Consider the following 27565-nt stretch of genomic DNA (forward strand, 5'->3'; position numbering starts at 1 on the left):
CCTGCAGGCTCTATCATTTCTAGCAGAGATGGACTATTTCAAAAATTGTCAGTAGGGAGAATCATGACACATAGATACTTTCAGTTTGATTTGAAAGACCTTTTAGTAATACTAAAAATAAAGTTGCTTCCCTTTTCTTCCTAAGAGGTAAGTTGGTTGCTTTCTTTATTAGAAGGCCCCTTTTTTTCTTGTCACACTGAGAGACTATTTGAGCCTTACCTTGGGGATCCTCAATCTACTCTTTAAACAGCAACTCTGCTGAGAAGACAGGGCACGGCCTGGTGTCCGTCCGCTGTCGTTTAAGGTGGGAGAGAGTATATAATCATATGTTAAAAGTCCTCATTTTCTCCAAATGAAGACTTTCAAAGCTTACTTCTTTCATTAGATGAAAGAAGCTACTGTTTAAGACTAATCAGAAGCAAAATTTGAAGAAAATTGAATGGAACGCTGGACTTTGATCTAAACTTTTGCATTTTAGAAAATTAAGATAATTTGATAGCATTGTAGAAAATATGCCAACAAGTAACTTCATTGTTAACATGAATCATCATTTATTTTAGGCCTAATTAGGTCTACTTACTAAAGCATTTTAGGACCAGACCTCTTTGAGATGCTCTATGATTTTGTTAATTACTGATTTTTTAGTATTTTGGGGGTCTTTTATCTAAGTTCAAGGAATAGCAGTATACCATGGAAAATATATACACTAATACTGATTTTTTTTTTTCTTCTTCAGCTTCTCCAGAGTCTAGTGCCAAAGGAGAAACATGACAAAAATGATGTTATTTTAGAGGTGACATCTGGAAGAACTACTGGAGGTCAATAAAATAATTTGATTGTAAATGATCTTAAAAAATACTTAAATGTTACCTTGATATGACACACTATAACTTTAAGTCTGTTAAATAAATGTGTTTCACTTCGGAAGTAGTCATTTCTCAACTCCTAAGGGGTTTTTACTTAAGGAGGACTCTCTAAGAAAGCTGTGCTGATTTTTTTTTTAATTTTTTATTGAAGTATAGTTGATTTACAATGCTGTGTTAGTTTCTGGTGTACAGCTGTGATTCAGTTATAAATGTATATTTTTTTCATATTCTTTTTATTTTGGTTTATTACAGGATATTGAATATTTTCTATCCTACTGTGCTATACAGTAGGACCTTGTTGTTTATCTAATTTATACGTAGTAGTAGTTTGTATCTGCTAATCCCAAACTCCTAATTTATCCCTTCCCACCCCCATCCCCTTTGGTAACCGTAAGTTTGATTTCTATGTCTGTGAGTCTGTTTCTGCTTTGAAAATAAGTTCATTTGTGTCATATTTTAGATTCCACATGCAAGTGATATCATATGGTGCTTGTCTTTCTCTTTCTGACTTACTTCACTTAGTATGATAATCTCTAGGTCCATCCATGTTGCTGCAAATGCCATTATTTCATTCTTTTTTATGACTGAGTGGTATTCCATTGTATATATGTACCACATCTTTATCCATTCCTCTGTTGATGGGCGTTTAGGTTGCTTCCGTGTTTTGGCTATTGTAAATAGTGCTGCTATGAACATTGGGGTGCATGTATCTTTTCTTATTAGAGTTTGCTCCAGATATATGCCCAAGAATGGGATTGCTGGGTCATATGGCAACTCTATTTTTAGTTTTTGAAGGAACCTCCATACTGTTTTCCAGAGTGGCTGCACCAATTTACATTCCCACCAACAGTGCAGGAGGGTTCCCTTTTCTCCACACCCTCTCCAGCATTTATTGTTTGTAGGTTTTTTAATGATGGCCATTCTGAGCAGTGTGAGGTGATACCTCATTGTAGTCCTGATTTGCATTTCTCTAATAATTAGCGATGTTGGGCATCTTTTCATGTGCCTACTGGCCGTCTATATGTCTTCTTTGGAGAAATGTGTGCTGACTGAATGTTTTTGTATTTTCTCTTAGGTGATATCTGCCAACAATTTACCCGGGAAATATTTGATATGTACCAGAATTATTCAAGCTACAAACACTGGAAATTTGAACTTCTGAATTATACACCAGCTGATTATGGTAGGTGTATTTGAGGATTTGTCCATAGATGATGCTGGAAGTTGTTTTTCTTCTGATATTGATTAGAACCATGTTGTCCCATTTTTTAAAACATTTGACCTATATCTACTAAATACTGTGACATGGGCTCGTCAATCACAGTGGCTTACTATAGTAGAATTCTTACTATGGGAGAAGAGAGTGGGAGGGAAGGAAGTATCCTCCTAGGAAGGAATATCTGAATTAGAGAGACTTTCCCTGTGGAGGGTTGATATATGCCTTGCCTGAAAAATCATTGCTCTGTTGTTCAAAGCCAAGATGTATTAAGGTTTTTACTCTAAAGTACTAATGATGTGTTGGAGGTTTATGGGAATGCAGAAAAAGTTAGTCACTTGTCTTTATTTTCAAGAAGCTCCCACCCTAGTTGGGCTAATAAACACTTAGACAACATAAACAATAAGAACCAATGTGAGTCTTTAAACTTTTAAATACTCAAGTATGTTAAATCAGAACATCTGATAGTAATTCTTTTTTGTTTGATTCTCTTAATCCATCTGGAAGTTTTTGTCTGCTTGGTTACACAAAGATACACTGTAGTAGACAGAGGGCCCATGAATAATAACCCACAAATTATCAAAGTGGGGAAAGAGGATTCATGTAAGTTAAATAATTGAGGGAAATGAAAACAAGTATAGAGCATAAGGAAGTTTGTGCATCATATGGATTTGAAATACAGCCAGTGGTTAGGAAAGGTGAAACAGGAGGGAAGGGGGCAGGGCGCAACCTTTGAAAGAATGACATAGCCCGAGGACATGACATAAACTGATTAGAACCAAATGGGTCCAAGATGGCGGACAAGTCGACTTCCACTAGACCTTGAGCCTCAGTATATGCTCATTGTAATACATCAGCAAGCTAAATGACACACCGACCAGCGCCATGACAGTTCCAAGGCCAACCATAAGGATGAAAAATTGGGTGGTGGCCCGATTCCCAGAAATCCCCGCCCCCTTCCCAAAATAGCTGGAATACTCCTCCCACTTATTAGCCTATGAAATTACCCACCCCTTAAAAACTGACAACCCCATACCCTGGTGCTGCTCTCACCTCCTGAGATGGCCCACACTGTATCTGTGGAGTGTATTTCTCTCTAAATAAATCCACTTCTTACCTATCACTTTGCTTCTCACTGAATTCTTTCTGTGATGAGACATCAAGAACCTAAGCTTCATTAAGTCCTAAAACCAGGTGTGTGATCTCAGTTGGAAGACAGTGGGTTTTGGCCGGGTTTGAGTCCTAGCCATGTGGGTTCAAGTCCCAATCAGGGTTTAGGCTGGGTTCGTGTCCCAGCACATGGGTTCAAGTCCCAATCTGAAGTGCACGGTTTCAAAGGGAAGACCTACGAGAGCAGAGGGAAGGACCAATTTGAGCAACAGCATGGTGGTGGGAAAGATCTTGCTGTGTGTGTGTAGAAGTGAGGAAGCCAATTAAACCGGAGGATATTTGTGATGAGAAGTGAGAGGAAATAGGTTCAAAAGAGTAGATTTTGAGCAGACATTAAAGCTGAACAGGCCTTGATTGTTAGGGAGCTGTTGAAGATTTTGCTAAGAAGAATATGATTTGATCAATATATATTTTAAGAAGATTCTTTTTTCTTTTTTTATTGAAGTATAGATGATTTACAATATGGTGTTAGTTTCAGGTGTACAGCACAGTGATTCAGTTATGTGTGTGTGTGTGTGTGTATATATATATATATGTGTATATATATATGTATGTGTATATATATATATATGTGTATATATATATATTCCTTTTCAGATTCTTTTCCCTTATAGGTTATTACAGAATATTGAGCATAGCTCCCTATGCTATACAGTAGGTCCTTGTTGGTTATCTATTTTCTATATAGTAGTGTGTATATGTTAATCCCAACCTCCTAATTTATCCCTCCCCCCACTCTCCTTTCCCCTTTGGCAACCATAAGTTTGTTTTAAGAAGATTATTTTGACAGCAGTGTGAAAGATGGATTGAAGAGGCTAGATTTAAGGCAGACGGCAGAGAGGTTATTAGAGTAATCCAGGTATGACTAAGAGTTAGAATTGGGAGTAGGGACACGTGTGAGAGAACTTCAGAGGAAGAGTGAGCAAAATTTGGTAACTGACAAGAGGATCTCTTGCTTGCCCACTATGTCCTGCGTGCAATATGGGCCGTTTGATCTTCACAACCCTGGGTATTGTTAATCCCATTTTACAGATGAAGATCTAGGCTCAGAGAGTAAGTAACGAATCCAAGATCACACAATAAGTAATGGCAGTCCTGGGATTAGATTTAAGTCTGTCTGATCCAGAACCACACTACATCCCATTAGTTTATTCTGATACAAAGGAGATGAGCCACAGGGATCTAATCTTTCTAGCTGGGAAGATTGTGATATTCATTCATGCCACTGAATGGAATAGAAATTGGAAGGCAGTCTCCATTTGGGCAGAACAGTGAAAGTTGTTTTTGAATTATTATATGTGTTGTTATAGTGAGCATCCCTTTAGAAATATCCAGTAAATGCTGAAGTCGTGTAACCAGAGCTTTGGTGAGAGAATAGAATTGAGGAGAGAGATTTGATAGCTGTTAGCACAGAGATAATGTCTGATACTGAGAGAGAATAAGTGAGGGAGAGTTTATAGCGAGGGAACATTCAGGGTACCAAACGTTGGAGAATGGCCATATTTAGAAAGATAAACTAGTTGGCAAAAGAAAAAGAGGGTCAGAGAAGCAGGAAAAAGCATGAGAACAGTATAATATTTTGGAAGCAGGAGAGGAGAGAGTTTCCAGAATGTAATGAGAAGCAGCAGCATATGAAAGAGAGAATGTAATCTCTGAGACGTGTATTTTGAATTCAACTTTCAATAATGAAAGGGAGGTGAACTTAATAACAGGAAGAGAGATTCTGTTCCAGGTGCCCAGAGCAGCCCAAACAATGGTTGGGACATCTTTCTTTTAGATACATTAACTCAGTAGCAAAATAAAATAAAAGACATTTTAGAAGGTAAAAGGGCCTTTTATTTTATTTTATTTTTTATTTTTATTGGAGTATAGTGGATTTACAATGTTGTGTTAGTTTCAGGTGTACAGCAAAGTGAATCAGTTATACATACACATATATCCACTCCTTTTCAGATTCTTTTCCCATATAGGCCATTACAGAATATTCAGTAGAGCTCCCTGTGCTATACAGTAGGTCCTTATTAGTTAAAAAATATGGAACGCTTCACACATTTGTGGGTCATCCTTGCGCAGGGGCCATTCTAATCTTCTCTGTAGCGTTCCAATTTTAGTGTATGTGCTGCCGAAGTGAGCACAAAAAAAGGTCTTTTATTAAAAAAGAAAAAATTTTCAGGAATTCCCTGGTGGTCCAGTGGTTAGGACTTGGCGCTTTCACTGCCAGGGCCTGGGTTCAGTCCCTGGTCAGCGAACTAAGATCCTGCATGCTGCACAGTGCAGCCCAAAAAAAAAAATAATAACAAGATAGAGAAAGAGGAAAAAGTACCTGCCCTATAAAGTATGTATATTAAATTATATGTATGGGCTTCCCTGGTGGCACAGTGGTTAAGAATCCGCCTGCCAATGCAGGGGGCACGGGTTCAAGCCCTGGTCTGGGAAGATCCCACATGCTGTGGAGCAACTAAGCCCGTGTGCCACAACTACTGAGCCTGTGCTCTAGAGCCTGCGAGCCACAACTACGGAGCCCACGTGCCACAACTACTGAAGCCTGCGCGCCTAGAGCCCATGCTCCACAACAAGAGAAGCCACCGCAATGAGAAACCCGCGCACCGCATTGAAGAGTAGCCCCCACTCGCTGCAACTAGAGAAAGCCTGCACACAGCACCAAAGACCCAACGCAGCCAAGAATAAATAAAATAAATAAATTTATAAAAAATTATATGTATATATATTTAATGTTTAATTGAAATAGAATCAGAGATACAGCACTAAAAGCTAAGATTGGAAAAAAATACATTTTCATGAAAAAATTCATATATCAAATGACTTAAAGTCTTGTAGTTTTGTGACCTTGGGACAGATAGGGGAAATACTCAACCGCTACATAAACAGTCCAAACTAAATAATTACAAGATAGTCATTGTGGAAGCAATGGAGGGTGATAGCTCTTGATATGTAGTGTAGGTCTGACACTATTATTTCTGTATTCCTGGTACCTAAGGAATTGAAATATTTTTCAAGTGATCCAGTTTCCGGATCCAGCTGCCCAATTGCAGCCAGTACAGAGGGCAGAAAAACAGGTTGAGTCACTCCAAGAGTATGCAATCAGCAAAACCAGACCATGGGGGACTTCCCTGGTGGTTCAGTGGATAAGACTCCGTGCTCCTAATGCAGGGGGCCTGGGTTCAATCCCTGGTCAGGGAACTAGATCCCACATGCATGCCACAATGAAGATCCCGTGTGCCGCAACTAAGACCCAGCGCAGCCCAAATAGGTAAATAATAAATAAGTAAATAAATTTTTTTTTAAAAAATTAAAAATTTAAAAATTAAAAAAATAAAATAATTAAAAAAAAAAAAAAGAACAGAACGTGGGAAATTTCTATAGATCAACAGCCCTAGTTCCTCAACAGATAATTTGAAGTAAACAAAAGAGATGGATGACGAACTTATAGACTGAGAGATTTGAAAGACGTATCAAATTTTTTAAATGGACAAGACTAAACTGTAGTGGCTAGGGTAGCACATTAGGTAATAAAATTATAATAAAGAAGGGAATAGAAGGATAATGGTTACTCATGAGAAGGGGGGGATTGTAACTAGGAAGGGGCATGTGAGAGGGCTTTGGGGGTGCCTGACAAAGTTCTTTTTCTTTCCTTTTTTTTTTTTTGTGGCCACGCTGGGCGGCATGTGGGATCTTAGTTCCCTGATCAGGGATTGAACCTGTGCCCCCTGCAGTGGAAGTGCAGAGTCTTAACCTCTGGACCGCCAGAGAAGTCCAACAAAGTTCTCTTTCTTGATCTTGAACTATACATTTCATTCATGTGGTTTTCCATGTATATTATTTTGTAATAAAAACATTTTTAAAAAACATGGTCAATAAGAAACTAGCCTAGGCATTAAGATTTTTTTGTGCTTATCTTCCCACTCCACAGATAAGCAAGAGCTAAATTTCAATAGATTCTTGAGAACTTGAGAGAACCTATAGAATTATTCATCATTATCAAATTACTATGTTACTGAACACTCTTTTATATATGGCACCAAATTAGCGTAAGATTGCATGGTATAGTTCAATGTAGAAAACATCCCAGTATTCTTTTTTTCTAATGCTATTTTTGTAAAAGTGGAATTTGTTCATTATATAAAACTTAGCAACAAAAAAAGTATAAAAAGTAAAATGAAAAACATGCTGTTATTCTGTTCTCCAGAGGTAACCATAAATAATATTTTGGTGTTTCCTTTTATAGATTAATTCACTTACACTGGGAAAATATAGTTTTGTACCTACCTTATGTTCTCATCTCAGGCTCTGTGCTCACATCCAGGCCTTACATTAAGGGCATCTAAGATCCTGATCCCTTTCAAAGTAGAATTCATTAATATTGCTGGAACATTTTTTCATAGGTGGGCTACATCATGCAGCCGCCCGAATTTCCGGTGACAATGTCTATAAGCATTTGAAGTATGAAGGTGGGATTCACCGAGTTCAGCGGATCCCTGAGGTGGGCCTGTCGTCAAGGATGCAGCGTATTCACACGGGAACGATGTCGGTTATCGTCCTCCCTCAACCAGATGAGGTAACCTCCTACCTAAACTCTATACCGTTATCTATGAAGATCAACCAGAATTTTATTGTCTAGGAAAAACTCCTGTGTGTTCTGTATACTCACAGAGTACTTCTGCACTCCAAATGTGTGGAGTTCATTCCCCCCCGACGAAGTAGTTCTTCAGTTCTCTGTGGACAGCATGTGGTCGTCCTACAATTCAACTCAGTTCTGACCCCATCTACCTGGAGATGGCATCAGATCCTACAGGCTAGACTCAGTCCCACAAGAGAGCCTCCCCTTCCGCTTCAGAGGCCAATCACAAGGCCTGGTTGTCTCCTGTGTTTCTGATCAACTGGTTATCCATCTGGAGGTTCCCATGACCCCCTCTTTAGGTAAAATAATACTAAAGTGGCTCACAGAGCTCAGGAAAACAGTTTACTTACTAGACTACTGGCTTTTTACAAAAGATACAACTCAGGAATAGACAGATGGAAGAAGTGCATAGGACAAAGTATGTGGGAAGAGGTGCAGAGCTTCTATACCCTCTCCAGGCTCGCTACCCTTCCAGCAGCTTCATGTGTTCATCAGCCTGGCAGCTCTCTGAACCCTGTGCTTTGGGGATTTTTATGGAGGCTTCCATACATAGACATGATTGGTTAAATCATTGGGCTTTGGGGATTCCACTCCCTGGAGGTTGGAAGTGCAGTGGAGATGAAAGTTCCAACCCTCTAATTAAGTGGTTGGTTCCCCTGGGATCAGCCCCCCCCACCTCATTAACATAAACTCAAGTGTGGTTGAAAGGGGCTTAGGGTGAGAACTGGACAAAGACCAATATATTATTATAAATCACAATATCACAATTTATTTTTATAGCAATTTTTTTAACCAGGATCCCGTCAAATTTCACTCATTGCAATTGGTTGTTAAATCTCTTTAAGTCTGGAACCAGTCTCCCAACTTTTCTTTTTTTTTTCTTTTAATGACATTAACTTTTTGAAGAGTCTAGACCATTTGCCTTATAGAATGTTCCACATCTGGATTCATCTGATTGTTTCCTCATAGTATTCTTTAAATTGTTCCTTTATGTCCTATGTTGTATTGAAAGTTATATTTAAATGTTCCATTCTATTCAGGTTATACATTTTGAGCAAGAATACTTTTCAGGTGTAGTTATATTCATGTTGCATCTTATCAGAAGGCATAGAATATCATATTGTCCCACTCTTAGTGAGGATTGGTTTGAGCATTTAGTTAAGATGGTGACCACAAAAATTTCTCCATTATGAAAGTGTATTTTTTCCTTTGTAATTACTAAGTAATCTCTAGGGTAATATATCCTATTCCCAACAACATTTCTTCTGTGGTTTTAACATCCATTAATGATCTTTGCCTGAATTATTTATTTAGTTTGGGATTGCAAAATGGTGATTTTCTAATTCTGTCATTCCTTCTACATGTATTACCTGGCATTCTTTTCTGTAAGGAACTTTCCTCCCCACTACCTTCTCTCCTCCTTTCTTCTTGCTTTCTCTTTTTTTTTTTTTTTAACATCTTTATTAGAGTATAATTGCTTTACATTGGTGTGTCAGTTTCTGCTTTATAACAAAGTGAATCAGTTATACGTATACATATGTCCCCATATCTCTTCCCTCTTGCATCTCCCTCCCTCCCACCCCTCTAGGTGGTCACAAAGCACCGAGCTGATCTCCCTGTGCTATGTGGCTCCTTCCCACTAGCTATCTATTTTACGTTTGGTAGTGTATATATGTCCATGCCACTCTCTCACTTTGTCCCAGCTTACCCTTCCCCCTCCCCGTATCCTCAAGTCCATTCTCTACTAGGTCTGCATCTTTATTCCCGTCTTGCCCCTAGGTTCTTCTGACCATTTTCTTTTCTTTTTTTTTTTTTTAGATTCCATATATATGTGTTAGCATACGGTATTAGTTTTTCTCTTTCTGACTTACTTCACTCTGTATGACAGTCTCTAGGTCCATCCACGTCACTACAAATAACTCCGTTTCGTTCCTTTTTATATATGTGCCGCATCTTCTTTATCCATTCAACTGTTGATGGACACTTAGGTTGCTTCCATGTCCTGGCTATTGTAAATAGAGCTGCAGTGAACATTTTGGTACATGACTCTTTTTGAATTATGGTTTTCTCCGGGTATATGCCCAGTAGTGGGATTGCTGGGTTGTATGGTAGTTCTGTTTTTAGTTTTTTAAGGAACCTCCATACAGTTCTCCATAGGGGCTGTATCAATTTACATTCCCACCAACAGTGCAAGAGGGTTCCCTTTGCTCCACACCCTCTCCAGCATTTATTGTTTGTAGATTTTGTGATGATGGCCATTATGACCAGAGTGAGATGATATCTCATTGTAGTTTTGATTTGCATTTCTCTAATGATTAATGATGTTGAGCATTCTTTCATGTGTTTGTTGGCAATCTGTATATCTTCTTTGAAGAAATGTCTATTTAGGTCTTCTGCCCATTTTTGGATTGGTTGTTTGTTTTTCTGATATTGAGCTGCATGAGTTGCTTGTATGTTTTGGAGATTAATCCTTTGTCAGTTGCTTCATTTGCAAATATTTTCTCCCATGCTGAGGGTTGTCTTTTGGTCTTGTTTATGGTTTCCTGTGCTGTGCAAAAGCTTTTAAGTTTCATTAGGTCCCATTTGTTTATTTTTCTATTTATTTCCATTTCTCTAGGAGGTGGGTCAAAAAGGATCTTGCTGTGATTTATGTCATAGAGTGTTCTGCCTATGTTTTCCTCTAAGAGTTTGATGGTGTCTGGCCTTACATTTAGGTCTTTAATCCATTTTGAGTTTATTTTTATGTATGATGTTAGGGAGTGTTATAATTTCATTCTTTTACATGTAGCTGCCCAGTTTTCCCAGCACCACTTATTGAAGAGGCTGTCTTTTCTCCACTATATATTCTTGACTCCTTTATCAAAGATAAGGTGACCATATGTGTGTGGGTTTATCTCTGGGCTTTCGATCCTGTTCCATTGATCTATATTTCTGTTTTTGTGCCAGTACCATACTGTCTTGATTACTGTAGCTTTGTAGTATAGTCTGAAGTCAGGGAACCTGATTCCTCCAGCTCCGTTTTTCTTTCTCAAGATTGCTTTGGCTATTCGGGGTCTTTTGTGTTTCCATACAAATTGTGAAATTTTTTGTTCTAGTTCTGTGAAAAATGTCAGTGGTAGTTTGATTGCATTGAATCTGTAGATTGCTTTGGGTAGTATAGTCATTTTCACAATGTTGATTCTTCCAATCCAAGAACATGGTATATCTCTCCATCTGTTTGTATCATCTTTAATTTCTTTCATCAGTGTCTTATAATTTTCTGCATACAGGTCTTTTGTCTCCTTAGGTAGGTTTATTCCTAGATATTTTATTCTTTTTGTTGCAGTGGTAAATGGGAGTGTTTTCTTAATTTCACTTTCAGATTTTTCATCATTAGTGTATAGGAATGCAAGAGATTTCTGTCCATTAATTTTGTATCCTGCTACTTTACCAAATTCATTGATTAGCTCTAGTAGTTTTCTGGTAGCATCTTTAGGATTCTCTGTGTGTAGTATCATGTCATCTGCAAACAGTGACAGCTTTACTTCTTCTTTTCCAATTTGGATTCCTTTTATTTCTTTTTCTTCTCTGGTTGCTGTGGCTAAAACTTCCAAAACTATGTTGAATTATAGTGGTGAGAGTTGGCAACCTTGTCTTGTTCCTGATCTTAGTGGAAATGGTTTCAGTTTTTCACCATTGAGGATGATGTTGGCTGTGGGTTTGTCATATATGGCCTTTATTATGTTGAGGAAAGTTCCCTCTATGCCTACTTTCTGGAGGGTTTTTATCATAAATGGGTGTTGAATTTTGTCGAAAGCTTTCTCTGCATCTATTGAGATGATCATATGGTTTTTCTCCTTCAGTTTGTTAATATGGTGTATCATGTTGATTGATTTGCATATATTGAAGAATCCTTGCATTCCTGGGATAAACCCCACTTGATCATAATGTGTGGTCCTTTTAATGTGCTGTTGGCGTCTGTTTGCTAGTATTTTGTTGAGGATTTTTGCATCTATGTTCATCAGTGATATTGGCCTGTAGTTCTCTTTCTTTGTGACATCTTTGTCTGGTTTTGGTATCAGGGTGATGGTGGCCTCGTAGAATGAGTTTGGAAGTGTTCCTCCCTCTGCCATAGTTTGGAAGAGTTTGAAAAGGATAGGTGTTAGCTCTTCTCTAAATGTTTGATAGAATTCGCCTGTGGAGCCATCTGGTCCTGGGCTTTTGTTTGTTGGAAGATTTTTAATCCCAGTTTCAATTTCAGTGCTTGTGATTGGTCTGTTCATATTTTCTATTTCTTCCTGGTTCAGTCTCGGAAGGTTGTGCATTTCTAAGAATTTGTCCATTTCTTCCAGGTTGTCCATTTTATTGGCGTATAGTTGCTTGTAGTAATCTCTCATTATCCTTTGTATTTCTGCAGTGCCAGTTGTTACTTCGCCTTTTTCATTTCTAATTCTATTGATTTGAGTCTTCTCCCTTTTTCTCTTGATAAGTCTGGCTAATGGTTTATCAATTTTGTTTATCTTCTCAAAGAACCAACTTTTAGGTTTATTGATCTTTGCTATTGTTTCCTTCATTTCTTTTTCATTTATTTCTGATCTGATCTTTATGATTTCTTTCCTTCTGCTAACTTTGGGGTTTTTTGTTCTTCTTTCTCTATTTGCTTTAGGTGTAAGGTTAGGTTGTTTATTTGAGATGTTTCTTGTTTCTTAAGGTAGGCTTGTATAGCTATAAACTTCCCTCTTAGAACTGCTTTTGCTGCATCCCATAGGTTTTGGGTCGTTGCGTTTTCATTGTCATTTGTTTCTAGGTATTTTTTGATTTCCTCTTTGATTTCTTCAGTGATCTCTTGGTATTAAGTAATGTGTTGTTTAGCCTCCATGTGTTTGTATTTCTTACAGATTTTTTCCTTTAATTGACATCTAGTCTCATAACGTTGTGGTCGGAAAAGATACTTGATATGATTTTCAATTTTCTTAAATTTACCAAGGCTTGATTTGTGACCCAAGATATGATCTATCCTGGAGAGTGTTCCATGAGCACTTGAGAAGAAAGTGTATTCTGTTGTTTTGGATGGAATGTCCTATAAATATCAATTAAGTCCATCTTGTTTAATGTATCATTTAAAGCTTGTGTTTCCTTATTTATTTTCATTTTGGATGATCTGTCCATTGGTGAAAGTGGGGTGTTAAAGTCCCCTACTATGATTGTGTTACTGTCGATTTCCCCTTTTATGGCTGTTAGTATTTGCCTTATGTATTGAAGTGCTCCTATGTTGGGTGCATAAATATTTACAATTGTTATATCTTCTTCTTGGATTGATCCCTTGATCATTATGTAGTGTCCTTCTTTGTCTCTTGTAATAGTCTTTGTTTTAAAGTCTGTTTTGTCTGATATGAGAATTGCTACTCCAGCTTTCTTTTGATTTCCATTTGCATGGAATATCTTTTTCCATCCCCTCACTTTCAGTCTGTATGTGTCCCTAGGTCTGAAGTGGGTCTCTTGTAGACAGCATATATATGGGTCTTGTTTTTGTATCCATTCAGCCAGTCTATGTCTTTTGGCTGGAGCATTTAATCCATTTACATTTAAGGTAATTATTGATATGTATGTTCCTATTACCATTTTCTTAATTGTTTTGGGTTTACTATTATAGGTCTTTTCCTTCTCTTGTGTTTCCTGCCTAGAGAAGTTCCTTTAGCATTTGTTGTAAAGTGGTTTGGTGGTGCTGAATTCTCTTAGCTTTTGCTTGTCTGTGAAGCTTTTGATTTTTCCATCAAATCTGAATGAGATCCTTGCTGGGTAGAGTAGTCTTGGTTGTAGGTTTTTCTCTTTCATCACTTTAAATATGTCCTGCCACTCGCTTCTGGCTTGCAGAGTTTCTGCTGAATGATCAGCTGTTAACCTTATGGGGATTCCCGTATGTGTTACTTGTTGTTTTTCCCTTGCTGCTTTTAATATTTGTTCTTTGTATTCAGTTTTTGATAGTTTGATTAATATGTGTCTTGGCGTGTTTCTCCTTGGATTTATCCTGTATGGGACTCTCTGTGCTTCCTGGACTTGATTGACTATTTCCTTTCCCATATTAGGGAAGTTTTCAACTATAATCTCTTCAAATATTTTCTCAGTCCCTTTCTTTTTCTCTTCTTCTTCTGGGACCCCTATAATTCGAATGTTGGTGCGTTTAATGTTGTCCCCGAGGTCTCTGAGACTGTCCTCAATTCTTTTCATTCTTTCTTCTTTATTCTGCTCTGCAGTAGGTATTTCCACTATTTTATCTTCCAGGTCACTTATCCGTTCTTCTGTCTCAGTTTTTCTGCTATTGATCCCTTTTAGAGAATTTTTAATTTCATTTATTGTGTTGTTCATCTCTGTTTATTTGCTGTTTAGTTCTTCTAGGTCCTTGTTAAACGTTTCTTGTATTTTCTCCATTCTATTTCCAAGATTTTGGATCATCTTTACTATCATTATTCTGAATTCTTTTTCAGATAGACTGCCTATTTCCTCCTCATTTGTTAGGTATGGTGGGTTTTTGCCATGCTCCTTCATCTGCCATGTGTTTCTCTGTCTTCTCATTTTGTTAAACTTACTGTGTTTGGGGTCTCCTTTCTGCAGGCTGCAGGTTCGTAGTTCCCATTGTTTTTGATGTCTGCCCCCGGTGGCTAAGGTTGGTTCAGTGGGTTGTGTAGGCTTCCTGATGGAGGGGACTAGTGCCTGTGTTCTGGTGGATGAGGCTGGATCTTGTCTTTTTGGTGGGCAGGTCCACGTCTGGTGGTGTGTTTTGGGGTGTCTGTGGCCTTATTATGATTTTAGGCAGCCTGTGTGCTAATGGGTGGGGTTGTGTTCCTGTCTTGCTAGTTGTTTGGCATAGGGTGTCCTGCACTGTAACTTGCTGGTCGTTGAGTGGAGCTGGGTCTTGGCGTTGAGATGGAGATCTCTGGGAAATTTTCGCTGTTTGATATTACATGGAGCTGGGAGGTCTCTTGTGGACAAGTGTCCTGAACTTGGCTCTCCCACCTCAGTGGCACAGCCCTGACGCCTGGCTGGAGCACCAAGACCCTGTCCTCCACAGGGCTCAGAATAAAAGGCAGAAAAGAAAGAAAGAAAGAAAAAGAGAGAGGGAGAGAGAGAGAGAGGGAGAGAGGGAGGAAGAAAGAAGATAAAGTAAAATAAAATAAATAAAATAAAATAAAATAAAGTTATTAAAATAAAAAATAATTATTAAGAAAAAAAAATTTTTTTAAGTAATAAAAAAAAAAAAAAGACACACAGAACCCTAGGACAAATGGTAAAAGCAAAGCTATACAGACAAAACCACACACAGAAGCATACACATACACACTCACAAAAAGAGAAAAAGGAGAAAAAAAATATATATCGTTGCTCCCAAAGTCCACCTCCTCAGTTTGGGATGATTGGTTGTCTATTCAGGTATTCCACAGATGCAGGGTACATCAAGTTGATTGTGGAGATTTAATCCGCTGCTCCTGAGGCTGCTGGGAGAAATTTCCCTTTCTCGTCTTTGTTTGCACAGCTCCCGGGGTTCAGCTTTGGATTTGGACCCGTCTCTGCGTGTAGGTCGCCTGAGGGCATCTGTTCTTTGCTCAGACAGGACGGGGTTAAAGGATAGGCTGATTCTGGGGCTCTGGCTCACTCATGCTGGGGGTAGGGAGGCGTACGGATGCGGGGTGGGCCTGCGGCGGCGGAGGCCAGTGTGACAGTGCACCAGCCTGAGGCGCACTGTGTGTTCTCCCGGGGAAGTTGTCCCTGGATCATGGGACCCTGGCAGTGGTGGGCTGCACAGGCTCCCAGAAGGGGTGGTGTGGATAGTGACCTGTGCTTGCACACAGGCTTCTTGGTGGCTGCAGCAGCAGCCTTAGCGTCTCATGCCCGTGTCCGGGATCCGCGCTGATAGCTCCAGCTCACGCCCACCTCTGGAGCTCCTTTAAGCGGCGCTCTTAATCCCCTCTCCTCGCGCACCAGGAAACAAAGAGGCAAGAAAAAGTCTCTTGTCTCTTCGGCAGCTTCTGACTTTTTCCCGGACTCCCTCCCGGCTAACTGTGGCGCACTAGCCCCCTTCAGCCTGTGTTCACGCAGCCAGCCCCAGTCCTCTCCCCGGGATCCAACCGAAGCCCGAGCCTCAGCTCCCAGCCCCCGCCCATCCCAGTGGGTGAGCAGACAAGCCTCTCAGGCTGGTGAGTGCTGGTCGGCACCGATCCTCTGTGCGGGAATCTCTCCGCTTTGCCCTCCGCACCCGTTGATGCGCTCTCCTCCGTGGCTCCGAAGCTTCCCCCCTCTGCCACCCGCAGTCTCCGCCCGCGAAGGGGCTTCCTAGTGTGTGGAAACCTTTCCTCCTTCACAGCTCCCTCCCACTGATGCAGGTCCTGTCCCTATTCTTTGTCTCTGTTTTTTTCTTTTTTCTTTTGCCCTACCCAGGTATGTGGGGAGTTTCTTGCCTTTTGGGAGGTCTGAGGTCTTCTGCCGGTGTTCAGTAGGTGTTCTATAGGAGCAGTTCCACATGTAGATGTATTTCTGATGTATCTGTGGGGAGGACGGTGATCTCCGCGTCTTACTCTTCTGCCATCTTGAAGCTCCTCCTCTCTTTCTCTTTTTATTTTACCTCACTATAAACTCATATATTGAATTTCATATATTGACCTCATTATAGACCTGTGGATTTTTTACATTCAGTGAGTTATCATCACTATTGTTTTTCTTTCTTACTAAATTGAGGTATAGTTGATTTACAATATTATCTTAGTTTCAGGTGTACAACATAGTGATTCACAATCTTTTTAAGTTTTATAGTTTTTATAAAATATTGGCTATATTCCCTGTGCTGTACAATATATCCTTGTGGCTCATTTATTTTATACATAATAGTCTGTACATCTGCCTCCCCTACCTCTATTCTTCCCCTCTCCCCTTCCCTCTCCCCACTGGTAACCACTGGTTTGTTCTGTATATCTATGGGTCTATTTCTTTTTTGCTCTATTCACTAGTTTGTTTTATTTTTTAGATTCCTCATATAAGTGATATCATACAGTATTTGTCTTTGTCTGACTTATTTCACTAAGCACAGTACCCTCCAAATACATCCATGTTATTGCAAATGGCAAAATTTCATTATTTTTTATGGCTGAGTAATATGCCATTGCATATATATACCACATCTTCTTTATCCATTCATCTGTTGATGGACACTTAGGTTGCTTCCATGCCTTGGCAATTGTAAATAATGCTGCTATGGACACGGTGGTGCATATATCTTTTCGAATTAATGTTTTCAGTTTTTTTCAGATATACACCCCAGGAGTGGAATTGCTGGATTGTATGGTAGTTCTGTTTTTAGTTTTTTGAGGAGCCTCCATACTGGTTTCCACAGTGGCTGCACCAATTTACATTCCCACAGTGTACAAGGGTTCCCATTTCTTCACATCCCCACTGATACTTGTTGTTTGTGGTCTTTCTGATGATACCCATTCTGACAGGTGTGAGGTGATATCTCACTGTGGTTTTGATATGCATTTCTCTGATGATTAGTGATGTTGAGCGTCTTGTCCTGTGCTTGTTGGCCATCTGAATGTCTTCTTTGGAAAAATGTCTGTTCATGTCTTCTGCCTATTTTTTGATTGGGTTGTTTGTTTTTTTTTATGTTGAGTTATATGAGCTGTTTATATATTTTAGATATTAACCCCTTATCATCATATCATTAGCAAGTATTTTCTCCCATTCAGTAGGTTGTCTTTTTGTTTATCTGTTTTTTCCTATGCTGTGCAAAAGCATTTAAGTTTGGTTAGGTCCCATTTGTTTATTTTTGTTTTTGTTTCCTTTAGGAGACATATCCAAAAAATATTGCTACAATTTATGTCAAAGAGTGTTCTGCCTATATTTTCTTCTAGGAGTTTTATGGTCTTACATTTAGGTCTTAAATTCATTTTGAGTTTATTTTTGTATATGGAATGAGAAAATGTTCTAATTTCACTCCTTTACATGTAGCTGTCCAGTTTTCCCAGGACCACTTATTGAAAAGGGTGTCTTTTCCCCATTGTATATTCTTACCTCCTTTGTTGCACATTAATTGACCATAAGTGTTTGGTTTTACTTCTGGGCTCATTATTCTGTTTCATTGATCTATGTATCTGTTTTTGTGCCAATACCATACTGTTTTGTTTTTGTTTTTTTTTTAAACTTCAGGTTTTTCTTTTTTTTTTTAATTAATTAATTTATTTATTTATTTTTAGCTGTGTTGGGTCTTCGTTTCTGTGCGAGGGCTGTCTCTAGTTGTGGCAAGCGGGGGCCACTCTTCATCATGGTGCGTGGGCCTCTCACTATCGCGGCCTCTCTTGTTGCGGAGCACAGGCTCCAGACGCGCAGGCTCAGTAGTTGTGGCTCACGGGCCCAGTTGCTCCGCGGCATGTGGGATCTTCCCAGACCAGGGCTCGAACCCGTGTCCCCTGCATTGGCAGGCAGATTCTCAACCCCTGCGCCACCAGGGAAGCCCCCATACTGTTTTGATTACTGTAGCTTTGTGGTGCAATCTGAAGTTAGGGAGTATGATAGCTCCAGTTCTGTTCTTCTTTCTCAAGATTGTTTTGGCTATTTGTGGTTTCTTGAGTTTCCATACAAATTTTAAAATTATTTGTTCTAATTCTGTGAAAAATGCCATTGGTATTTTGATAGGGATTTCATTGAGTCTGTAGGTTGCCTTGGGTATTGTGGTCATTTTAACATATACTTCTTCCAATCTATGAACACAGTATGTTTTTCCATCTGTGTCATCTTCAGGTTCTTTCATCAGTGTCTTGTTGTTTTCTGAGTACAGGTCTTTTACCTCCTTAGGTAGGTTTATTCCTAGGTATTCTATTCTTTTTGATGCTATTGTAAATGGGGTTGTTGTCTTAATTTCTCTTTCTGATAGTTTGTTGTTAGTGTATAGAAATGCAGCATATTTATGTATATTAGTTCTGTATCCTACAACTTTACCAGATTCATTGATGAGCCCTAGAAGTTTTTTGGTGGTGTCTTTAGGATTTTCTATGTATATTACCATGTCATCTGCAAACAGTGACAGTTTTACTTCTTCCTTTCCAATTGGATTCCTTTTCTTACTTTTTCTTGTGTGATTGCTGAGGCTGGGTAATCGCTATTGTTTTTAATGTTCAAATTGTCCCATTTGGCCTGTAGTAGCCTTTTTAGGGTAGCCCCTTTTGAAATGACCCAATCAGTCTTTGAGTGCTTGCTTGCTTTCTGCTATAATAGACATTCCAGGCTACCTTGTACTCTTCTGCCTCAGACTTGGAGTCAGACCTGGTTCTTTTTAGTGGGGAATGTATCCAGAAATCAACATATGGGTACTAGGTCCGCTCATTATTACTAAAGTGTGCTTATTACATCAAGACTCTTCAGTGGATAGAATTAGGAAATACATATGACTTTAAATAAAAGGTTCCTATTAATATTACTTACAATTCAAATTTACAGGGAGTATCTATCCTGCACCTTTTTGCATTTTGTTTTATATCTTTCCACTTGGAGTTAAAATCTTCTTTCTTAATCACTTTTAATATGTTTACTTTTTGCTTTATTGTACTATATATAAAATAGTTTCAAATTTTTTCAGTAAACTACTTAGTAATGTTTAAGATTTCTGTCCTTAGAATGTAACCCACCAAGAAAGCACAGTCAGAGTAATATGTTCAAAGACCATCTGAAATGATGGTTTTCTGTGTGGTTATGTTATTATTATGGTAAATATTTTGATTCATTTGTTTCTGCTTGTATTTAATTTTTAAGATTTAATTTTTCTTTCCTCTTTTCTCTTTTATTTTTGGTGTAATCAGCAATTATGTGGTTCAGAAATCAAAACCATAGAGTTGTCTTGCTTCCATCCTTATTCCTTCCACCCCACTCTCACCTGTCCCCTTGTTGTCTTCATATTCTTGAAAATTAAACTCATTTAGTGAAGCTTCATTCTCCTAAACAGGGCCTTATTCTCTTAATTGACATTTAAAATTCTTTGTATATTTATAAGTCACTGTTTCTATGTTCAGAATTCCCCAAAAGTTATTAGGTAGTTTCTATAACATTTGGGAGAATATGACATATAACATCGACTTATTTGCTGTATAACTACTTATATACTGTAACCACAAGAAATGGGAAATTACTCTTCATCTCTTTAGTGTTTATTGACATTTTAAGCTAGCCAACACTGGCATATTTTAACAAAGCCTGTATAATCTTTGCACTGTATAATCTTTTTCTTCACCATATAGTACTCATCTTAGAGGAAACAAAAGAACAACCAACTAAGTTATATATTAGATTCTAACCTCAACCCTGTTATTAGTGTACTTTTCAAAGAGAATGGTCATACTTGCTATCTGTCATTCATGGAAATAAATGATAAATGTGGAACAAAATGTTAGGTCTCCCCTCAAAAACAGCATATTTTGTATATATTTGTATATATATCTGTATATTCATATATAGATATATATTTTTGTGCATTCGTGTGTGTGTGTGTAAATATCAGAAAATTTCCTAAGGCTGTCATAACAAATTACCACAAGCTTAGTAACTTAAAACCACAGAAATGTATTCTCCCACAGTTCTACAGGTCAGAAGTCCAAAATCAAGGTATTGGCAGGGCCATGCTCCCTCCAAAGGTTCTGGGGGAGAATCCTCCTTTGCCTTTTCCAGCTTCTGGTATCTCCATGTGTTCCTTGGCTCGTAGCTGTACAACTCCAATCTCTGACTCCAAATTCACATGGTCTCCTCCTCTCTCTCCTCTAGGTGTCTTTTATAAGGACACTTGTCATTGGATTTAGGGCCTATCCGAATAATCCAGTATGATCTCATTTTAACTCAATTATGTCTGCGAAGACCCTTTTCCCAAATAAGGTTCCGGTGGTTAGAATAGAACATATCTTTTGGGGTGCCTCCATTCAGTCCATTAACAAGCACACACATACACACACAGTGGATTCTCATTCGCAGTAGTTATGTTCTACAAAGTCACAGTGAATACTGAACTATTTTTTCTAGGGAAAATATATATACATATCTCACATAGATTATAATCCTAAATCCTAGAAACAACCTATCCTGGTAGATTCTATTTTCTTTATTTTACAAAAGAGAAAATGATGTTCAGAAGTGTTAAGTGACTCGCCTTGAGGCACGTCATTCACAGGTGCCAGAGTTGAAATTCAAACCCTGCCCAGCTGGCCCCAGAGCCGGGGAGCTTCTTGCACTGCCCTGCCCTGCCCCTCCTGTCCTCATCCTCTGTCATCTCTGTAGGAGCTGAAACAAGAAAGCAGAGAGTCACCTTGTTGGACCTCAGCTGGGAACATGCATGTGTAGAGCAATTTGAATTTTTTGCTGCTCTGCATATGTCTGCAAATGACTGTGAAAGTGCTGCAATAATTGACTTGCGGGAACAAATAAATTCTAGTGAGTAGGTATATTTGCAAATACAGAATCAGGGAATAATGAGGATCAACTTTATATGTATGTATATATATTTTTAAAATATATTTTGTATCTAATGTAGCTTTGTGGGATGATAGATGAAACTTCTGAAAGATTACATAACTCAGTGATCTCATAGCATCATAAGTCAGTGTTAAAAATAGCATCCGTTGGGGACTTACCTGGTGGTCCAGTGGTTCAAAATCTGCCTTCCAATGCAGGGGACACAGGTTCAATCCCTGGTCGGGGAGCTAAGATCCCACATGTTGTGGGGCAACTAAGCCCACACGCCACAACTACTGAGCCTGCGCGCTCTGGAGCCCACACGCCACAACTAGAGAGCCTGCAAGCCTCGACCAAGACCCGATGCAGCCAAATAAATAAATATTTTTATAAAAAACAGCATCCGTTGGAATAGGGAGTTTATGGTTCTTTCTTTGGTTTAAGTTATTTCACCTCTTAGTCACATGACTGTGACTTAACACAAAATAGTACAGTTTATTTGAAAGATTTGGGATCAATTTAGTATTAAAGTATTTGTTGAGTGTGGAATTTACTCATGCTATACTTTTTGTTCTAGGTAGATGTGAAAGTGGACCCCAAGGATTTACGAATAGATACATTTCGAGCCAAAGGAGCAGGAGGGCAGCATGTTAATACAACTGATAGTGCTGTCAGACTTGTCCATGTCCCCACAGGTAAGCTAGTCCTTTTGCTTTTGTACTTTTAACTTTTTTTCACATCTTATAAAACTATTTGGCATTTAGAAAGAGTCTTATGTTGCTGTCTGGTTCCTTGCACAAACCCTTTAAAGGTGACACTGGGGTCATGGGTCCGAGGTCCCCAAGGTGTTCATATTCCCTTCTGTTTGGAAAAGGAACCTCCTTGGCTGTGTGTATTTAAGAGTGAGGTTCTAAAAGCTGAGTGCATGGGTGCCACTTATCCACTAATAAGTTTCAACTGAAGGGCAGACAGGTGATTAATCAGCTTTTTTATTAGAGCCCTTCAAATGTCAGCATTTGTAGATCTTTTCTCTTGGGTAGTTTTTCTCCTGAGAAGGATCCTCCTCCAGGACACCTGAGAGTAAGATCAGGGTCTCACCATTCAGTAAGCAAACTTTTACTTAATCCTTTTTTATTCAGTTGTAGGCCTCACACTTGCCTTCCTTTGCACCTATTTAGACTCAAGCCTGGAACTTTCCTTATTTAATTCTCTAAAGACTATACCTCCTGCTTCCTGCAGATTGAGGGAAGGGACTTGAAGATCTAGTTGTTATATAGACTTTCTGTATCTAGTCCCCAGACTGTCAACCCTGATTTCTGGGGTGCCTCATTAGTGCCTCCATGCCAGAGCCTGTCTGGCCCTCAGCGGGCAGATGGGCTTGGTCCTGGTCAGCATCTCCCTCGACAGGGGGTTCGACCTCGCCTTCCTCCTCTCTGCTGAGTCATTTGCCATTCTTCCAGCCTCTTTTTTTTTTTTCTTTAATTAGTTAATTAAATAAATAATTTTAAACTGAAGTATAGTTGATTAACAATGTTTTAGGTGTACAGCAATCCATCCACTTTGTCTTTATATATTGTGTTTGGAGACTACACTCATCATCTCATTTTATTTCAGATGGAGTTTGTGTTCCTGTTCTTGTTGTTTCAGTGCAATTTATAAAAAATGTTATTGAAGTATAGTTGATGTACAATGTTGTGTTAATTTCTGCTGTACAACAAAGTGACTCATTTATAGATATATGCGTTCTCTTTTCGTATTCTTTTCCATTATGGCTTATCACAGGATATTGAATATAGTTCCCTGTACTATATAGTAGGACCTTGTTGTTTACCCATCCTGTACATACTAGTTTGCATCTGCTAATCCCACACTCGCCATCCTTCCCTCCCCCCACGCCACCACCCACTTGGCAACCACAGGTCTGTTCTCTATGTCTGTCAGTCTGTTTCTATTTTGTAGATATGTTCATTTGTGTCTTTTTTTTTTTTTTTGTAAATCACCTGGGCTTTCTTTTTTTATATATAAATCTATTTATTTTATTTATTTATTTTTGGCTGCGTTGGGTCTTTGTTGCCATGTGCAGGCTTTCTGTAGTTGCGGCGAGCAGGGGCTACTCTTCGTTGCCGTGCGTGGGCTTCTCATTGCGGTGGCTTCTGTTGTTGCAGGCACGGGCTCTAGGTGTGCGGGCTTCAGTAGCTGTGGCACGCAGGCTCTAGAGCGCAGGCTCAGTAGTTGTAGCTCATGGGCTTAGTTGCTCCATGGCATGTGGGATCTTCCTGGACCAGGGCTCGAACCCATGTCCCCTGCATTGGCAGGCGGATTCTCAACCACTGCGCCACCAGTGAAGCCCCTAAAGTTCTTTATTGACTTTCATTCCATAAGAAACTGTAAAAACCTAGAATTATATACATGAGCAAAATAACAGAAAACATCTAAAACAATCCCCAACAACCATTGTTGGTATATATCTTTGGTGTATATCCTTTCAAATTCTTTTCTATGCATATATAAATATATCCTTTCTCACCAAAAGTGAAGTTATAATGTTTGTAGCTTACCATAATTTACTTAAGAAATCCACAAGTTGTTGAATACTTAGTGTGTTTTACCTAAACCCTGTATCCTGTATTATAAACAGTAATAATTAGCTTAAGATGAATTAAAAATTAAAAACAAAGTAAAAGGTGACCAAATTTCTGAAAAAAATGAACTAAAATACTTTAAAACATTAGAGGATTATAAAACCACCCTGGGGACATCCCTGGTGGTCCAGTGGTTAAGAATCCGCCTTGCAATGCAGGGGACTCGGGTTTGATCCCTGGTTGGGGAACTAAGATCCCACAGGCTGTGGGGCAACTAAGCCCACGCACCAAAACTAGAGAGTCCACGTGCTGCAACTAGAGAGCCCACGTGCCACAACTAAGACCCGATGCAGCCAAAAATAAAAATAAATAAATAAATAAAATAAGTGAATTTAAAAAGTAAAATAAAATAAAGGCTCCTTGAGAGCATAGATGGTGTCTTATTCAAAAAGAAAAAAAAAAAAACCACTACACCCTGGTCAGCCATAAATTACTAACTTTGCAAAAGTGACTGATGCTTGTATTGCCAGACTACCTTGGGCCAATTTTTTACCCACTTAGATGTGGTTCTTGGACCTAAAGAGGACTTAAGTCTTACCCACAATCCTTTTTTTCAAAGCCCTTTTATAATTTTTTTTTAACAACTCCAGCACCTTGTTTCAACATACACTACCCCTCCCCCCAGTCCTCTATTCCTGAGGGAGTATTTAACGATTAAATACTCCTCTACAGAAAATGTATTAAAATAGATAATGAAGTGATTCCCTCAGGAATTACTGAGCTGGTGAGTAAGAAAAGGTCTGACTTGAGCCACTGGATGAGAACAGTACAGGTATATAGACAAAGTCAGTATGGGTCAGCTAATAAGAGGAATTTGAAACAAATCTCATGACTGTCTGGTTATCTTGAAATGGAAACTTTCATATTCCTTTGGGTGCTGAAAAAAGGATTTCTGATTTAAGAGAGCTCCAGACAAGTGCTTGGAAGACGTGAGCAAGTTGGTGCCCCAGCCCAAATGCATGGCTGCAATAAAGCAGTCAAGAAATAACATTAAACCAATAAGGGGGAAGCCTGCTTAAAGTTATTGGCAGGTGTGATTGTAGCTTATTTAGACAGGGTGAAAACATAGTTTGAAGAGTAGAATTTTATAGAAGTTTTAAAAATCTCCAGCAAAATAGTTACTGCCTTATCAGTGCAAATGGCCTAAGCTAAGAGGGTTTTGGTTTTTGTGATGCAGAAAGGAAAGTACCTTTCACCTCTAGTGTAGCTGGGAGCAGGATTGGATATAGACCTTCAGAGTGGTAGCTGCAACGTTAAGAACACAGCCTGAAGTCTCAAGAGTCACCATTTCGGGGCTAGATTTGGGCTGGTAACTGGACTACACAGTGAGCCAAACCCACCCAAATCCAGAAGTCGACTAACCAAAACATGTGCAGTTAGATATGTTGATTAGCTGGATTTAGAACCAAGACAACTGAGAAACTTTCACTATAAACCCTTCCTTTTAAAGAGTTTGGGTAGTTTCTTTTTATTGGTTTCTATATATAAAGTCTTTTTTTCTTTTTCCTGTTTTCTGTTATTTTTTTTACTTGAAGTATAGTTGGTTTTTACAATATTATATTAGTTTCAGGTGTACAACATAGTGATTCAATACTTTTACAGATTATATTCCATTTAAAGTTATTACAAAATAATGGCTGTATTTCCCTGTACTGTACAATATACCCTTCTCATCTGAAATACCTCATTTAGACATCAGAATCTAAAGAGCTATCGAAGCAATTACCATCATAACCCAGGAATAGTTTCTGGAGTGTGCTAGATCTAAAATGTTTTTCATCCTTTTCCTGATTAACCTTTCCCCCTTTAAAATGTTCCTCAGTTCTATCTTTCTTATCGGTTTTATTGTGATATAATCGACACCTCATCTCTATTCTAATTTGATTTGTGGAGGCTCCAGTTTATCTCTGATCCCTGTTATTTTTCAGGACTTGTAGTAGAATGCCAACAAGAACGATCACAGATAAAAAATAAAGAAATAGCTTTGCGTGTGTTGAGAGCTAGACTCTACCAGCAGATTATTGAGAAAGACAAGTGTCAACAACGAAGTGTGAGAAAACTGCAGGTAAGATTTATTGAGCGAGGGCTTCCCTGGTGGCGCAGTGGTTGAGAATCTGCCTGCCAATGCAGGGGACACGGGTTCGAGCTCTGGTCTGGGAGGATCCCACATGCCGCGGAGCAATTGGGCCCGTGCGCCACAACTACTGAGCCTGCGCGTCTGGAGCCTGTGCTCCGCAACAAGAGAGGCCGCGATAGTGAGAGGCCCGTGCACCGCGATGAAGAGTGGCCCTCGCTTGCCGCAACTAGAGAAAGCCCTCGCACAGAAACGGAGACACAACACAGCCAAAAATAAATAAATAAATAAATAAATTAAAAAAAAAAAAAAAGATTTATTGAGTGAAATAACTTAATGCCTCTGTACAGAAAGCCATCATTTTATGCAGAAAATGGAGTAAATATTCTTAATAGAATGGAAATATCTTGGAGCATAGGAAAACATGCTCATTTGTAAATAGCAATAATTTAAGACTGACTGGTTATGGCTAAAGTTGGACATGCCAGTTTGGAAATAAGTAGAGGAGATATGTGTAAACTAAAAATTGTTTCCCAGTTGTTTCCCTCCAGTTGTAGATCATAATTGTCTTTAAAGAAAATTAGTGTAAAAGACAATTCTCTGGAAATTAAGAGATTTTTCAGATTTTTAATTTAAAAGCCTATGCTTTTTATTATTGTATAACTTTATTTTTTTTCCTACATTTAAAAAAAATATTTATTTATTTGGTTGCACCAGGTCTTAGTTGCGGCACATGGGCTCCTTAGTTGTGGCAGGTGGGCTCCTTAGTTGCGGCATGCATGTGGGATCTAGTTCCCTGACCAGGGATCAAACCCAGGCCTCCTGCATTGGGAGCGTGGAGTCTTATCCACTGTGCCACCAGGGAAGTCCCTATTATTGTATAACTTTATGTGGGATCAAAAATATATGGCACTGCAAAAAACTGGTAATACTGACTGCTTCTGATGCAGTCTGGGAACCAGGAGTAGAAGAGAGATTAATTTTTTGCTATATACCCTTTTGTACTTTTTGAATTTTGTACTATATACATTTATATTATTATTTATACAAATATATAAATAGATAAGTTTTAAGCAAAATGAATAAATGTCATTGTTTTAAGTAAACAAAGGGTTGTATGATTTTAAACTCTAAAAAGGTAAACTTTGTCTTTGAGAGAAATTGGAAGAGACAGTGGAACCCAGAAGTAACTGTGCTTTTGTGTTATTTGCAGGTAGTTATACTACAGTAAATTTGGAAGAATTTTGCGGCCTGTTAGGAAAATTAATTGTCTAAAACTAAACATTAATTATTCTTTTCACCTAGATGTCCTAGTCTTTCACACTTTTTCCCTTCTCATTTCCCTTACCCACATTCTAACTTGCAAGCAGTAAAAGTGACAGGATGATTTATTAATCCTCTATCTGTGGTAATCCCAGTCTGTGGCCCAGCATCAGTATACACATTTGCAGATAGGAATGCTCATTTACAAAGCGTTACTTCTTGGCAGCTAAGTGATAACAT

General features: G+C 38.8%; 1 protein-coding gene and 1 non-coding gene across 9 annotated transcripts in view; one reads left to right on the forward strand and one right to left on the reverse strand.

Moving 5' to 3' along the window:
* MTRF1 (mitochondrial translation release factor 1) overlaps positions 1–27565 on the forward strand; it is a 57795-nt gene that overhangs the window by 21775 nt on the left and 8455 nt on the right. For all 8 annotated transcript variants that reach the window (XM_068526542.1, XM_068526539.1, XM_068526541.1 and 5 more), the window contains 5 exons: positions 737–818; positions 1942–2049; positions 7656–7828; positions 21924–22041; positions 25917–26053. In XM_068526542.1, coding sequence (XP_068382643.1) covers positions 737–818; positions 1942–2049; positions 7656–7828; positions 21924–22041; positions 25917–26053 — 618 coding nt within the window. The remainder of the gene's footprint in view (positions 1–736; positions 819–1941; positions 2050–7655; positions 7829–21923; positions 22042–25916; positions 26054–27565) is intronic.
* Positions 5281–5387, reverse strand: LOC137752298 (U6 spliceosomal RNA). Its single transcript, XR_011071142.1, has one exon. It is a non-coding gene; the product is annotated as a U6 spliceosomal RNA (small nuclear RNA).

This window comes from Eschrichtius robustus, chromosome 18 (genome assembly GCF_028021215.1).
Source record: "Eschrichtius robustus isolate mEscRob2 chromosome 18, mEscRob2.pri, whole genome shotgun sequence".
In the NCBI taxonomy this organism is placed as follows: Eukaryota; Metazoa; Chordata; class Mammalia; order Artiodactyla; family Eschrichtiidae; genus Eschrichtius; species Eschrichtius robustus.